This window comes from Clupea harengus, chromosome 1, assembly GCF_900700415.2.
Source record: "Clupea harengus chromosome 1, Ch_v2.0.2, whole genome shotgun sequence".
Lineage (NCBI taxonomy): Eukaryota > Metazoa > Chordata > Actinopteri > Clupeiformes > Clupeidae > Clupea > Clupea harengus.
Genome location: NC_045152.1, coordinates 22169019 through 22186417, shown reverse-complemented (window position 1 = coordinate 22186417; position 17399 = coordinate 22169019). Strand labels below are relative to the sequence as shown.

At 41.1% G+C, this 17399-nt stretch overlaps 1 gene segment (V, D, J or C); it reads right to left on the bottom strand.

Moving 5' to 3' along the window:
- Positions 1-193: 193 nt before the first annotated feature.
- LOC122132967 overlaps positions 194-17399 on the bottom strand; it is a 23392-nt gene continuing 6186 nt past the window's right edge. The window contains 5 exon segments of the C gene segment in view: positions 194-766; positions 1013-1336; positions 1676-2002; positions 3962-4267; positions 5018-5082. Coding sequence covers positions 384-766; positions 1013-1336; positions 1676-2002; positions 3962-4267; positions 5018-5082 — 1405 coding nt within the window.

Sequence of the window (17399 nt, the reverse complement as noted above, 5' to 3'; positions counted from 1 at the left end):
ATTTACTTAAGTGAAGGAAGTTAAGAATCCAGGACTTCATCTTGACCAAATATCTAACACCAGCTATGCCATTAGGGAAACTCAACACCTACATCACTTTTTTCTGAAACATATTCCCTTAAAATAGTAGATACTCAGTGGCTGTTATATCAGAATTGGGAAGCATACAATGACTGACAATTACAAACGTGAATAATGACATGCTTTTTTATTGCTTTCAATTTGATTTTTGCAAACGAGGGGAACAGCACACACAAGCAAATGGGAAGCACACAATATTACACAATCACAAACGTCCTTTTAATTCACGTGGAATCAAGCACGCAAGAACACAAGAGTGACACCTACGTGCAGACACACACACAAACACACGCATTGACACATCAGACGCTCTTGCACTGTGGAAGATTCATGCTTAGACTGACTATGCTGGGCTTCTGGGAGGCCTTGTCAATGGACCTGGAGATCATTTGGACACTGGCCTCACTGGCCTCATGGTACACAACACAGCTAAACACCACGTTCTCCCAGTCGTATGCACTGACGGTAAGCTGGCTGTACACCGAGTATTTTCCATTGCCAGTATTCATTACACTGGTGATGTTCCATGTGTACTTATCTGCCACTGGCTCATCATCAGCAAGCCAAGACACAAACACCTCCTTGGGGTGGAAATCTTTGGCATAACAAGTTAGGGTCATGTATTCGCTGAGCTCACGCTCTGGGGGTGGCATTAGGAAGACGGAGGGCTTAACGTGCTCTCCTCCTGAAAACGGGAGAACCATGTTAGTCCTTGCATGCGGGTCAGCCATGGTGCCTTATCTGAACATGCCTGTCTACTGGCAAAACCTCCCCAAAATTGAAATCAGGTTCTGATTCAATCTGATGTTTAAATTGAACAAGGCGGATGTACAGTTGATGCACAGCCAATAATAATGTGTGTTTTTTTTTAACATTGTACAGCAATCACATAATTAAATAACATAGTGCAAAGAGCAGATGTTCAACTTACCCGTTTCTCGTTTGTAGGACTTTGTTAATCCTGAAGGAACCTTTTTATGAGGGATAAAACAGCTGAACTCTGTACCATTCTGCCATTCTTCAAATTTGATTTTAAGCTTGATGGTGATGCTGCCAGATTCTTCCAGAAGGCCTTCTTGCTCGTTCCACACAGTTGGTTTGCCATCTTTCCTCCATTCTATACCTTCTTTTGTAACGTCTGCAGTGTCACCGTTGAATTTGCACTGAACCCAGCCCTCCTTACGAACAAGAAGATCCTCGGAAGAGGGACCTATGATGTCAGCCTTCACTTCAGCAGCATCTTCATCGCAGTCACCTGTGAGCAGACAATTAACAACATTTAGAGCTTTTCCCCACTAATCATTCATGTACAATTAACATCTTTAAAAAAATGTATATACTGTATATTGTAGCCCATCTTAACTTAATCTAAAGCAAAGGTTGTGGGCTAAATGATGATAGAATTACAATAATTATTACTGATATATTTAGTAATAGAATAATAATAGAATTATTATTACTACTTCATTACTTGATAACTTTACAAACACTGGCTGTTTACCTTACTTGTACGCTACTTTTACTAATCTACTTCACTGGCTACTGGTTTCTGTAAAATAATATAAACATGCATTTGATAAAAATAAAACCTTACCCCTCCTAAACTGATATCCCACTGATCTGGATTTCTCTCCGGTCTTATGCTCGGAGATGCATGTGATTATTGTGCCTTGATGTTTCCACATATTCTCTGGAACTTGCAGGTAGCTGGTAGCAAAGTTAGTGCCATTCGCTGTGGAAGTAAAGCTGTACCAACTGGCCATTTCCTGCTTCCCATTGCCATCTTCTTTCATCCATTTAAATGTGTGCACAGGCGGAGAAAAGCCAGCAGCAAAGCAGGCAAAGGTAGCGGTCTTATTTTGAGCTATTTCTTCGCTCGTGGGTTTCGTTAAATACAGACTTGGACTTTGCAGGACTTCCTCTGCAAAACAAACACACAGACACAAATACAGAAATTTGTGCAGATGCTCAAGTAGTACAAGTGGTAGCCAGAAGAAAGCTGACTTTGATTGCCTTGTGAATTGGCCTATTATATTTCATAAGTGGTAAATATTGCAGTCTGTTGCCATATCAGTGTGCAAGATCAATTTTTCGCATAAGCTCATCAATTTCATGTTGCCATTTTTACATTTTCTATGGCAATTCATGGTTGTCAAAAAAAGTCCCTTGTAAGAGTGCAACATTGACACAATTAACTTCAGGTTGCCATCCCACCTCTACCACTGACGCAAGCACAGCACGGAGAGACACAGGCAATATCAAAGCCCCATGGTATGTCGAAGGCAGCAGTTAAACAGAGGATTCTCACAGAACACTGAACAGGAAAGACAAATTATTCTTGTCTTTAAGGGCTTTGCTCTTGTGAGAGTCCTCTGTTTCAATTCTCAACAGACCACAGAGCAAAAAAAAACAAAAAAACATACAGAAGCCAGGGGTAATACAGGAGTTAGATAGGAATATGGACAATAACAGAGATGATGCACTTCAAGCAAGCAGATATTAAGAGGTCTAGGGTTTGGACAAGTCGTGATGCATACCTAACCACATTCTAGATTACATCAGCATCCAAGAGTTCCATTTGAGAGCTCAGTGTAAGAAACTGAATAACGATGAGCAACAGCACATTGATATGACTTGTTTAGCTATTGTTTAGCATTGTTTAGCATTGTTTTGTTTAGCATGTCTTAAGGCCAGGTGCCAGGGCTAGTGTTAGGATCAGGGTTACAATGGCACAGTGGCATTGCTTTTTACATAACCCTAGTTAGCATACATACATGGTACCATTTCTCTGGTCTCTGTAGCTGCCATATACAAATTCACCATTGTCCTGTTGTATTAATCAATCATAATATTTACAAAGAAATAGATATCCTTACTATTTTACTTTAATGAAGCACATTCAAATAAAGGGACAGTCTCTAATGATTTTATCTGTGACTTGCATAGCAAAATCAGTGTGACTTTTTCTGAAGAAAAAAATTATTCTCCACCTACAATTATCTCAGTTTTCCAGTTTCTTCGTGTTGAGATGTTTCATATGATATTCAAAGAAATTGAATGAGAAACATCTGGCATGAGCATTAAAGTTGTATGCCATTTGAGGTAATCATTAACCTAAATGGTTGTCACTAAGTATGCATATTTCAGTTTGCATACATTTCAGGCATCAAATGACACCACTGAATGGAATTGAACATCTAGATGAGGTAGCCTAGTAAAAGTCACGAGGTAGACTAGTAATCTCTTGAGAATGCCAAAATGCTGAGATAATGAATTTATATCTTGTTTAGACAAGATAATAAGCGAGCGGATTGCCAATCGAGAACTGTGACGTACCATACCATACCCAGTGTCCTTATTAAACTGCACTTTAGTCAGTGAAAAATAATACCAATATATATACAGATTACATTTTTACATATTATTACTTACAAAGACTCTTCTCCTAAATTCTCAATCTAGACCCAAGGTGCATCTTGTAAATCAATATACCGACGTATCAGTTACATTGTACTAATTAGTTAATTTAATATTGAGTAGGCATAGCAATTATCGACCCTTAGTAAAATGTGAATCCAAATCTTTCGATGTAAATGAGGTAGACATGTGCCTATAAGTAGGAATAGGACTGTAATACCAGATCAAAATACAAACGTAACTGATGATTTTTTCTTCCATATTTTAAAACGGGTTTATTGCCAGTGCCGCATATAGTCATAGGCCTAGTTTTAAACAAATTACCTGTGCAATTTGGTTGAGTTTCTAATGTTTGAAAATTTATATTTAATTATATAAGGAAGTAAACTTAAGTAATCATATGTTTAAACACTCCTGTGACATTGCAATTTCTCAATAATACTGAAGCAGGATTAGCCCTTACCTGGTTTAGTTAGAACAATGTTCTTGTTGCCGTTAGGATACTCCAATTCACAAGTGAACGATTTCCGTGCTTCCCAGTCTGCCAGCGGGACACTAATCTGGCTGATTTTGGAATATTTGCCATCTTTAGGGACGTCTGGGTACTGTATGAAGTCAGAGAGGTCTTTGCCTTGTGCATCTTTCCACTTATACTTCAGGGAGTTTGCTGGCGAGAATCCCCCCGTCATGCAACCAAGAGTGACCAGTCCATTGGAGTCAGAGCCACACTGCGAAAGTCCGAAGATGGACTCCGGTACCGATGAGCCTCCTTATTACAGACAAATAAACAAAACAGATAAGGAAACAAATTAACACTCTACATTAGATCAATTATTAACTCCGATTTCTCCGTACGAACACACAACTTACCGGCTGTGACAGTAACCATAGTGCCTTGTCCCCAGTAATCAAATGCCCAGTTGCACAGAACTTATTAAACCAACCAAGTAAGACAAAATCTCTCTTGCCTTGATATATCAGCGTTAATTTCCTCTCAGTTTAACTTCTTAAAACAATTTGATTATATTCCTTTGACTATATCACTTAGTCACGACTGCATATTCCGTACGTTCATATATTTTCGAAACATTAAACAATCCTAAATAAAATCCGAAAATACATTTCTACACAACTGATTGTAAAATGCTGGGCTTGGGGCTGAGATTCGCTGTTCTTACCAGATGAAACGGTGACCATTGTTCCTTTCCCCCAATAGTCAAAAGCGTAGTCACAGTGAGAATTAATCGCATGTTTGCCTTGCAAAAACTATGACCGGATCGATTTCACAGGTTTATAGATCCATATTTCATAGGACATGAACAAAATAATAATCTAGTGTTCTTTCAAACAGACTTTTGGATATTTTCGACGAATCTTCGAATTAGTCAAACCAAGCTACCAACCTTAGATATTCTGGCATTTAATTTCAAAGGCAGTGGTAAAGTTGATCAGTGTTGGGTTTGCCTCTTTTATGTTCATCCTAATTTAGAATAAGCGCGTAGTTAACAGTCTGCCTTACCTGCTGAGACGGTCACTGAGGTGCCTTTACCCCAGTAGTCAAAAGCGTTGTCACATTGAAAATATGTAACAGAAGCACCGGACAAAAACTAGTAAGGAAAATGTCTCATACCAAGCCGATGTAACCTACCGTTACTAAAATCTTAATTCTTATTAATTCTATGCATTATGAGAGCGAAATATCTTAGCGTAAGAAATCGGATGACATTGTCACACATTCCATTAGAGTAGGCCTACTACTGTCTTATACATGTTAAATTGCAATTTGTGGGTTTCACCTAATTTTCTGACAAAAGTAATCTAATCATCTGGTTCATAAAAAAAGTTTTCAAGAGAAAAAAATAGTTAGATTTTAAATTAAGTTTTTCCTCACCAGTTGAAACCGTAACTGCTGTGCCTTTCCCCCAGTAATCGAATCCACCGTCACTGTGGCTAACTAAGTAACATTCACTGTACACAAACTTAAAGCCATCTATTTTAACCGTATCTATTCTTATTTTTTTTCAGAAGACGTCCGATATTCGTGTTAGTTTCTTAGAAAGACATGTTTGGTCTCACCTCGCCATATTTGTTCACATGGGTACTGCGTATAAGAATAAACATTTAATATGTCCCGTATTCCTTGAGCAATGAATGTTATTGAATGTTATTCATTGCTGGTATAATTTAAGAGTAATCTCATTTTTGCATCGGAAAATGTGAATACCTACCTGATGAGACTGTCACTTGAGTTCCTTTTCCCCAGTAATCGAAGTAGTAATCACTGTGAGACAACTAATTGGGTCTTCATACAGAAAACTCGCACTGTTATTAGGTTAATAAACTACCACAACTGGCGCTATCTGATGAATATGAATTGATTAGACACTTACCAGAAGACACCGTCACTTGAGTTCCTTTCCCCCAGTAGTCGAAATAGCTGTCACAGTGTTCGATCTGGCTATCTCTTGGAGCAAAAACCAAAAAAAAGAAACAGCTTTGACTGCTGGCTTCCTTCGGGTTATCATATATTGGACCTAGTAGGAGGAGGAAAACAAGCCTATTGGACAGATTTTAACATTAAATCCTCCCCATTATTCAGGAAAATTCATGACGGTGTTTCCAATTATCAATATAAATATTTGTGATATGATTCAGGGAGATCTGCAGTAGATGATGATAGTATCCAGCTGACCAAGCATTTATATTTTACAACTCTAATGTGAAATCCTGATAGCAATGATCAGTCAGAAGAAGGGCATGAGGGTTGAGAAGTCCATACGGCAGTTGATGATATGATGATGATATGATGTTGTTTGTACACAAGTTTTACAACTGTGGGACACAGCATTCCTTGGTCTCTTTAGTCATATCCGTGATGTATTTAAAAATGCATCACTGGCTTACAATGACAGGCTATTTCAAGTAATCCATTTTGTAAGCCGGCTTTACTTGAGTGTTTATTTGTTGTTGAGGTGTGTTACCCCCTGTCTTCTAAAGTATAAAAACTAGACCTCTCCAGTTTTTGTTTATCATATATTAGCTTTTTTCCACTCTGGTGGACTTCAATGCGTTTGAGTGTTCAACTTGAAGCAGTATGTATTAATAGACTAACAAACATGGGATTGTTCTATGAGTCTCCAAATACTCCTTTTGAGATGTAACTATGCACAAACATACTAAACAATATAGGTCTTATCAGTGCAACTGACTCTTTCATCATTAATCAAATCCAAGTACTGTGAATGTTGACAAAGCACCCAGGGCACAAGCAAACAAGACATGCATACTGATGTTTTGGGGTCTTTCGTGTGCATGCAGCCTCATGGCATATGTTTGTAGACACCTCGTGGCACATTGATTCATGAGATCTACTCCTCCCATGTATTTATTGTATAGCTTCACAGAACATGGACTTTGGATATTGAGCATCTTTCTTTTCTTATTTGCTCCATCTGTGGGCCAAATCTGGTGGGGACTTGGCCAGCATAAGAAGAAGCCATGTGACCACAACCACAGCCACAGCCACGGCCACGGCCTCAGACACAGACACAGCCACAGCCACAGGCACAGACACAGCCACAGCCTAAGCCTCAGACACAGCCTCAGACACAGCCAGAGCCACAGCCTCAGACACAGCCACAGCCAGAGCCACAGCCTCAGACACAGCCACAGACACAGACACAGACACAGACACAGACACAGACACAGACACAGACACAGACACAGACACAGACACAGACACAGCCACAGCCTCAGACACAGACACAGCCACAGACACAGCCTCAGACACGGACACGGACACAGACACGGACACGGACACGGACACGGCCACGGCCACGGCCACGGCCAAAGACACAGACACAGACACAGACACAGACACAGACACAGCCAAGGCCACAGACACAGACACAGACACAGACACAGACACAGACACAGACACAGACACAGACACAGACACAGACACAGACACAGACACGGCCAAAGACACAGACACAGACACAGACACGGCCAAAGACACAGACACAGACACAGACACAGCCACAGCCACGGCCAAAGACACAGACACAGACACAGACACAGACACAGACACAGACACAGCCAAAGACACAGACACAGCCACGGCCAAAGACACAGACACAGACACAGACACAGACACAGACACAGACACAGACACAGACACAGCCACAGCCACAGCCACAGCCTCGGATACGGCCACGGCCACGGCCACGGCCACGGACACGGACACGGACACAGACACGTTTTCAGCAGTGTTGACAACAGAGCAAGCTCCTCTTCCCTCTTGTTTGAGTTGCTTTTCGCTCTTCAGATTCAGCTGTGCTCCCTGTGTGGCACCGCCACAGATGAATTAGGATTTAGACACCCTCACAAAAGACCCCAGTAAGAAACAAAGTGTACACTTAACTGTTGAGGTACAGGAGGGGAAGTCTAGATAGAATTCTAATGGGAAATCCACAATTTTCTAGGCATTATACTGGTTACGGTGACATTCTATTCTTTATTCTCTGCATAGTTGTATTGTTATTTTTCTGTATAATTGTATTTTTCATTTCATCCCTGTGTATAATGGTGATCAAAATGTGAACGGATCATATACAGGAAGTGGAACTTTTAAGTTGATAAAACAGAGCACACCTGTGGAAACAGGAGGTTTGTACTGCCTTTGAGTGCTGTCAGGTAGCACATGTGCAGTTCCCTCAGTACCCTCCGCATCCTGACCTCCATCAGTATACTCAGCATCCTGACCTCCTTAAGCATCTTGACCTCCTTAAGCATCTTGACCTCCTCAGCATTCTGACATCCTTCAGCATCCTCAGCATCCTGACCTTCTTCAGCATCCTGACCTCCCTCGGTACCCTCAGCATCCTTACCTCCATCAGTATACTCAGCATCCTGACCTCCTTAAGCATCTTGACCTCCTCAGCATCCTGACCTCCTTAAGCATCTTGACCTCCTCAGCATTCTGACATCCTTCAGCATCTTCAGCATCTTGACCTCCTCAGCATCCTTACCTCCATCAGCATCCTCAGCATCCTGACCACCCTCAGCATCCTCCTGACCTCCCTCGGTACCCTCAGCATCCGGAGTATCCTGACCTCCCTCGGTACCCTCAGCATCCGGAGTATCCTGACCTCCCTCGGTACCCTCAGCATCCGGAGTATCCTGACCTCCCTCGGCATCCTCAGCTCCCTTTTCTGGCAGCCACTCATCATCACTGTCACTGTAATTATCATCACTGAATTTCCCCCACCCTGATTGTGGCTTTGTTAGGCCTGCTTGAATGGTTGAATGATGAATATCTTGCCCTCATCCAAGATCCAACACATGTCTGTATTAAGCTTTCATGGTGCCAGATACTTGACATAACCATTAGAATTGCCATTATAATCATAACTGTGACGGCTATTTTGTCAGGCTGAAAGACTGCGTATCTGAGACTGTGTTGTGCAGCACCGGCGCTCCACAGGGGACTGTGCTCTCACCTGTCCTGTTTACCCTGTACACATCAGACTTCACCTACAACACGGAGTCGTGCCACATCCAGAAGTTCTCTGATGACTCTGCTGTTGTGGGATGTATCAGGGATGGACAGGAGGGTGAGTACAGGAGCCTGGTGGACAACTTTGTGCAGTGGTGTAGGCATAACCACCTGCAGCCGAACACCACCAAGACCAAGGAGATGGTGGTGGATTTTAGGAGGTCTCAGCCTTCTCTGCTACCAGTCTCCATCGGGGGTGTCAGTGTGGAGGTGGTCAACACCTACAAGTACTTAGGAGTTCATCTGGACAGTAAACTGGACTGGTCAGCCAACATAGATGCCATCTATAAGAAGGGCCAGAGCCGGCTCTACTTCCTGAGGAGGCTGAGGTCCTTCAATGTCTGCAACAAACTCCTGCGCATGTTTTACCAGTCTGTTGTTGTGTCAGGGAATTATTTCACCCTTTGTATAAGGACTGTATTTAAACCTCAGTTATTAAGACACACACAACCAAGAATAAAATCAAGTAACAGACATTTACTCTGGCCCAGAGGAGAGTAGTGGTTTCAGAACGCTGTCCCCACATACACTGCCCCTTGAGTAACTTGCCTGACCATTTATTAAGAAAATCTCACAGAACAAAGACAATGACACACCCATGGCTCTGTCTTCCCATGCCTGGTTCCAAAACACAAGAATGTTTACCTAAGACCCCCAAAAACCCTGACTATGGGTCTTAGACCAATAAATCAGTCTTAACCTAAACATTTCATGACAGTCTGAATTCCAAGCTTCTCTTCCCACAGTTTCAAACTTCCTTTCACAGAACAATGGAAAGAGCTTAGTCCTCCATTTAACTAACTAACTAATATCAAACTAAAACCCATCATGATAATAATTAAAAAGAAACATTTCTTTCACATTTCCCTCCTGTTTATCATGAAAACAATACTAGTCTAAACATCATTAAACTAAAGCATCATCATCTTGATGGTTCCAAACAACAGTTCACTCCACACAGAAGTACATACAAGACTAGACATGAGAACTTAGAAACATGTAGAAATACACATCATAAAAATACAAAAAGTATACAAATTGCTACAATAGAGAACAGACTTTTCAACACCACTTACCACCATGCACCAATGTCACCCAGACAACCAGATTTCACCACGGAACATTAACCACTTTGTCTTGTAATAAAGCATCACATAACAACCTTCATTTGCTGTAAGGCTTCAGTCACAGAGACACTATGAATATAATCCAATATCCAAATACACAGATATCAGTCACAAAACTCCCCCACTAGCAGCAGTGAGTAAATACAATAACTAAGTTGGCATTAACAAAATCCTAAACTATAGTTAAGGGTTTCCATTCTTAACATGACTTTTCTTACTCATAGGGCCTGAAACAGAAACAAAATAACCTTGGAGCTGGTGGTCCAAATCTTTTAGTCATCAGCACATCAGTCCCCCACACGCTGTCATGCTTCTCAACAGCAAATCTCTTCTTACGAGATACTCTGCCTGCGAGATAGCACCAACAACACAAATATGGTCCATGACCTGGGCGGGGGCGCTTACGCCACCCCAGTGTGGAAGAAGATGACTGTACCATATACTACCACACAACCACAATACCTCTCTCACCTTAGGGGTACCCTTGTCAGAGTGGCAATGCCCTGCATTCCAACCTCAACATAAGGACCTGTTCCTATGGACAGGGTACGACGTTGGCTGAGGAAGCAGTGTTTGATGACAGTATAGCAGTATCGATGACAATTTCATTACACTGTTTCCGTCTCAGAGAGCCTACTCTCGTTGTTCCTCTAATAGAAAACACATTAGGAATATGGAATGGACTGCCACTTAAGGTGACAGCTAGGTTGTGGCATGTTTTTTTAGTTCTGCTAGTGGGTGGGTATTGTTACACAGATCCTGCACCTGGGTATCGTCTGTATAAAAAATGGCTTACTGTAGCCCCAGTTGTCTGGGGCACACTTCTCTCCAACACAGATCATTGCTTGGAATGAGAGTAGCCTTGATTTAAGTCTAGGGTGAAAGTAGGATGTTGGCATTAAGGTACATACATAGCAATTAGTCTTATCAAGTCTGTTCGCTTGCAAAGATGCATATCTATACCATGAATTAGTAAAATACAGATGAGTAACGTTCCCCATGGTCTAATTTTCCCCATATGAAATCCACCTCTTATGGATTCTCTCAATTACACTTGTAGAGGACCATAGACCCAACATTACCCTGAAGTAATCATTAATAGTAACAGTTTAAACATTGTTTTACCCAAGTTATATAATGTATACAGAAAAACAATAAACACAAATAAACAAGAAAAACAATAAACACAGATACACCTCTACTATGTTGACCAGAATCTCTAACCCTCAGGGCGATCCCTGGAGGTTAGGTGACGTTAAGACGGAAAAGAGCTATATTTCTCAACCCCCTCAAGTAGGCACGAAACCCTACTCAACGCTAGTGGTGCATCCTAAAAAAAATGAACGAAGTTTACAGTGTGACAGATGAATCCAGGTGGAGCGTTCTGCAATTTTAACGGCAGTGGGGGTAGACAGTAGCACTTGATATGTTTCCTCCCCCCTGTCGTCAGACCAGCTCTTTCATTTGATGATTTTGATGAACACCCAGTCACCTTCACCTTCACCTGGCCTTGTATCTGTGGAGACACAAAAAAACTCGAACAGTATTTGGTTCTTTACATTTCCTAGTTTGTAGTATAATTTGTGACACACCAAAAGTTGGTCTTATTGTTTTGCACAGTGCTTTTGCTACTGTGAAATTTAATTGAGTTATGCCGAATACATATCTCACATTTCATACAAAAAAAAATTTTTTAATAGGTTTTTAATCCATATGTTGTATAGTGCTCATGTACTATGCTAACCATTCCCCCAGTTGATACATAAGTATCACCATGACTCTTAATCGCTGCCCATTTATATAAAATCACACTAATATGTGTAAGTTGACAATTCTTCTCATCTCCTCTCCTTTTAAAATACAGCGTGTGTGTGTGTGTGAGTATGCACAGAGGCCAGAGCCCTCTGTTCCCCCTGACAGCCCCCACCCGTGTGCTTCTCTGTCCGTCTGAACAGCCAACCACACAGGCTTGTTTAAAAAGTCGAAGTTGCCGTAAGCGATTTTACGTCTTAAAAAACAATCTACAATAATTCCGGGCTATCTTAGTCACTCAGTACTTTGGCACATACAATAGCTCACAACACATCACAATCTCGTATTTCCATTTTTCTCTTGTTATGCCCTCTGACGGCGCACTACTAAGGTAACGAGAGAAAGTTTTAATCTGATCTTTTTCGTTTTATGTGCGTCGCGCTCTCAGCAATTTTAAATGCTCTCTCTTCACAGATGTTACACAAAATACCTTCAAGTAAACTATGCCAACAACTGGTCACTTGCTTATTTTAGTTTTAAATATCTATTTAAAACGTTAGGTTCCGATCAATAATCTTGCTCCAATGACTGAATGCCCACATCAACGCAACTAAGTTCGTCATTTCATCTATCAGGTTCACACCCTGAATAAAAATACACGGACATTTGCGATTTACCCCATAGGACTTGACCTATCATCAAACCGTCAAATCTTCGTTTAGTCTCGCTTCGGAGCACCAAACAATCTCTTAATGAAACAAATGAACTCGTTTTTGCAAATACAATTCCTGCAACACTGGAATTATTTCCATTCATTACTATAATATCTATATATTTATAGCACTCTGAGATTCTTCTGAATCCCACTCCTTTATTCTTCATTATAGATGCTACACTGCATTTCGTTGTCTCAGTACTTGTACTCTGTGCAATGACTATACAGTTGAATCTAATCTAATCTTAACTCCGGGCCTCTACCCCTGCGGCTATTCATGCAATTCGATTATTTGGATAGAGATTTTTTAGTTGATCAGACCAAAATTCCTCATCCTCAAATCGATCTGCACTTGTATTATTTTATTTAAGCAGTATCGCCATCATTATCATATAATGATACAAAGATAATTAGATGATACACAATGATGATCACAATTCCAATGTGTCCCTTCCCCACCTGTGCTGTTAAATCAAATTAGTACAATGTAAGGTCTTTTATATCCAATAAGACCTCTTCCCTCTGTTTTGATTATTGCCTTGTGTTGCTTGTCACGTGCTTAATTAATTAATTCAAACCACCGGTTATATGGGTTGTTGGAAAAACCACACCCCTGCCTTTTTGAGGGCCCGTAGGATTCAACCAATTGAAACAAGCACGTTCTGACTCACAAACAAGGTTAATGAAACACAATGAGTAAGTTCTGAATGAGCCACTTATCCGTTGAAACAAAGGGTCATAATCCTTCCGGAAGTATTAGCATTCAACCTCTTACAGTTGTGTTTATTTTCAGCCACAGTCACTGGTGGCTATTTCAATGAGACACATGGATTGCGCGCGTGCGCAGTGTCTGTCTATGCCAGTATCTCAATTTCTCATTCACAAATGCTCAACTCTATTTATGTCTTTACATAATTTCTAGTAACTCCCCCTTCACGCACTTAAGACTAAAAAGTGCGTGCAAATGAACAAAGCAGATAAAATGTATAGAGTCTTCACGTGGCCACAGTAAAATCTCTATACAGTTTATCAAGCCTGCAGTTTTACCCCTCTTTCTCTTTATGTCTACTTTTATTACTGCTGGATTCTGGCTAGTCTTGAATTTTCGCTATTGGGACATTCTCTAGCCCAGTGTCCTCTTTCTCCGCAAGAATAACACTTATCCTTACTTTTTCCTTCTTTATTTCCCCTACTTTGACTTTGTCCTCTGTTTTGTCTGCGCCCATTGCCTTGCCCTCTGTTTTTACCTCTTCTTCCCCTTCCTCTCTGTCCATCTCCCATTACCGTCTGTACTACTTGAACAAAAACTTCAGCTGTCCTTTGTTCCTCACGAATCTTTGTCTTTGCCTGCGTCACTTTCTCTACATGTCTTGCCTGAGTCTTAAAAGCTGGAAGGGCAGATGTAGGTAAATCAACAAAGTTCCTGTTCAGCAATTCTCTAACCTCCATTCTATTCATTAATTATGGTGAGTTTTTTTTTTTTGAATTAAGCAAAATACTTCTCTTGAGTCTATGAAAAATATCCGGAGGCCGAGCTTCTAGATTGATAAATCAATCCGGACCTCCGGAGTTTGTGCTCTCAGATAGTTTCCAAAGTTTTAATTTTGCTTAATTTCTTACTCCAGGCACTCTCTCATTCACTCAGGTGCACACCTATTCACACTCCCCAATCCCAGATTAGGGTAGAAATATTTCTGTGAGGTCCCAGACCTCAAGAGATCCCAGATCTCTGTATAGCTATTTGTCTGAATATTAAGTAACCCCCGGCTACTCACTTATTATTCTTGTTGTGCGTCTCATCTGGATCTGGATCTCGAGAAGGCAGATGTTCCCGGGGGCAGAAGTCCTTCAGCCGGCCCAACGACGAATTCAACGCGAAGGGACTTTACCTATCCAACTATTGGGCAGGGCGATGCATCGACGTACGGCTTCCGTGTTTCTGCTCCCGGTCGATCTTGTCCTTTCTTGAGATTCCGATCGATGGACCAAACTGTCAGGGAATTATTTCACCCTTTGTATAAGGACTGTATTTAAACCTCAGTTATTAAGACACACACAACCAAGAATAAAATCAAGTAACAGACATTTACTCTGGCCCAGAGGAGAGTAGTGGTTTCAGAACGCTGTCCCCACATACACTGCCCCTTGAGTAACTTGCCTGACCATTTATTAAGAAAATCTCACAGAACAAAGACAATGACACACCCATGGCTCTGTCTTCCCATGCCTGGTTCCAAAACACAAGAATGTTTACCTAAGACCCCCAAAAACCCTGACTATGGGTCTTAGACCAATAAATCAGTCTTAACCTAAACATTTCATGACAGTCTGAATTCCAAGCTTCTCTTCCCACAGTTTCAAACTTCCTTTCACAGAACAATGGAAAGAGCTTAGTCCTCCATTTAACTAACTAACTAATATCAAACTAAAACCCATCATGATAATAATTAAAAAGAAACATTTCTTTCACATGTTGCCAGCGTTCCTTTTTTATGCTGTGGTGTGCTGGGGAGGCAGCATAAAGAAAAGGGATGCAGGGCGACTAGACAGGCTGGTGAGAAGGGCGGGAGCTGTTGTTGGCACGGAACTGGACTGCCTAACATCAGTGGCGGAGAAAAGGACCCTGAGTAGGCTGCTGACCATCTTGGACAATGACCACCACCCACTACATAGTACTCTTAACGGACCGAGGAGCATATTCAGTGGCAGACTCCTGTCACTGTCATGCTCATCGGACAGGCTGAGGAAGTCCTTTGTCCCCAGGGCCATACAGCTTTACAACGCCACGCAGAAGGGGAGGGGGAGGGAGATGGACTTCTCTGCATGATTCTACCTCAGTCTCCCCTCCTCTTCTCATCTCATTATATTCCATCCCACTGTCCATCTTTTTACTGGCTATACTAGCCCATTGCACAGACTGTACTATTTATATCACTTTGCACTATCCTCACACACACAAGCACAAGTACTCTATCTTTGCACTATCCACACAAGCACATGAACACTATCTCTCTGCACTCTTTGCACTACTTTCCTCGTGGACATCAACACTGACACAATCAATGCACACTGTAATATAGGGCCAGACCTATCCTGTATCTGTATACACCCCACTCCCTGTGAACATGTTCTCCCTATGTGTATTTTTTTCTACTGTGATTTGTGTATGTATGTTTGTGAGTTAAGTTAAGTGTATAAGCTACTGGATGACCTAAATTTCCCTTGTGATTAATAAAGTATCCATCTATCTATCTATTATTATTATTAGATATTATATATGTAATTTGTTCTTGCCAATTTCCAGTTATAGCTATCTTTCTGTCCACAAAAAAGGCCTTCTCTCATAGCACATATTCTCTCTCTTAGGTCCGTTGTTGACTTTGAGACTGACTGTGGACCGTTTACAGAAGTCAGGAAACACCTGCAGACAGTCAAGAAGGCCAAGGATCCATGTTCCTACTTCCTCATTACGAAACAGGCAAACCACAGCAGTATGTTGTTTGGTCACAATTTCCTTCATAGCTGCATAGGGGAAATGTACCCTCGTGGAAATATATATTCTGATAATTGAAAGGAACTCTGGGAGTGATATGTTTAATTTTCAGTCACCCTAGCTGCTACTGCAAACGATTCACTGCACTGTTAAAACAATGTCTGAAATCACATTATTTGTCTCTGGTCTATGTATTCTGATTTGAGTTGTTTGGGTCAGGTTAATGAAAGCGTCTAAAATGGCAGGCAGGATACTTGCCCTTCCCTTTGGAAATGTCCTTGTAGCCAGACCATTATAATATTTTTGGGTCTGATTACAGAGCACTGGACCCTACCTCCATGCAGGGCATTCATTTCCCCAGTCATACTTATGGACAGTTAGCTTAAGGATTCTAAAAAGTAACAAAGTTTAATTTGATTCGCTGATTAAATTGTTTTACAATATCACACCTTAATATCACAACTAACATACAGTGGTTAGTGTTTCTTCATGTTATATTAGATACATATGTTATTGCTAGCACAAAGATTTTAAAGTCACATTTTAGATGCTGGTCCAGGTGAGAAATAATAATAAAAAAAACACTGCATCTACAAAGCACAAGCTGAATATGCAAAGATTATCTACCACACTAGCTTGGTGATACTTGTGTTCAGCAGACATCCAACTCTAACTGTGTGCTCTGTTTAGGTCATAAGTTCAGGAAACACCTGTGTGTTAGGAAGCCTGTATTTACACGTGTGCAGGCTACCTAAAAAGAGAAACCCAAGAACCCATGGCCCGTGGCCCATCAATGTGAACATTCTGAACAACCCCTGAAAAGAAGCTAAAAACTGCCCATGATAACATGTCCACAAGGCCGCCTGCAGATGCACTGCACCATGGGCCTAAAGGGAGTTGTGAAGCTGCCATCTCTAATGACTAATGGAAAAAAAGTCACTGACGAGTTTTTCAAACATTTCTTTTAATTGGGTTTTCAACCTAACTATTTCAGAGAGGACGTACCAGTGAAGAAAGATCACGCTACTGATGGGTCGCTGCTTGTCCAGACCTGCTATGATGAGAGGAAAGATCCTTTCTGAAGACTTGCTGGTTACATATTTTAATTTGAAGGATTTGCCAATGGAAATGGAAATCTGTGGACACAGGACATGAGAAATGAAATGCATACAAATGTATTTGCCGACCTGTCAAATTTGCATGACTAAAATCTGTGAGGTCAGTGATTGGATTTCGTGAAAATCCATAAGCCATCTC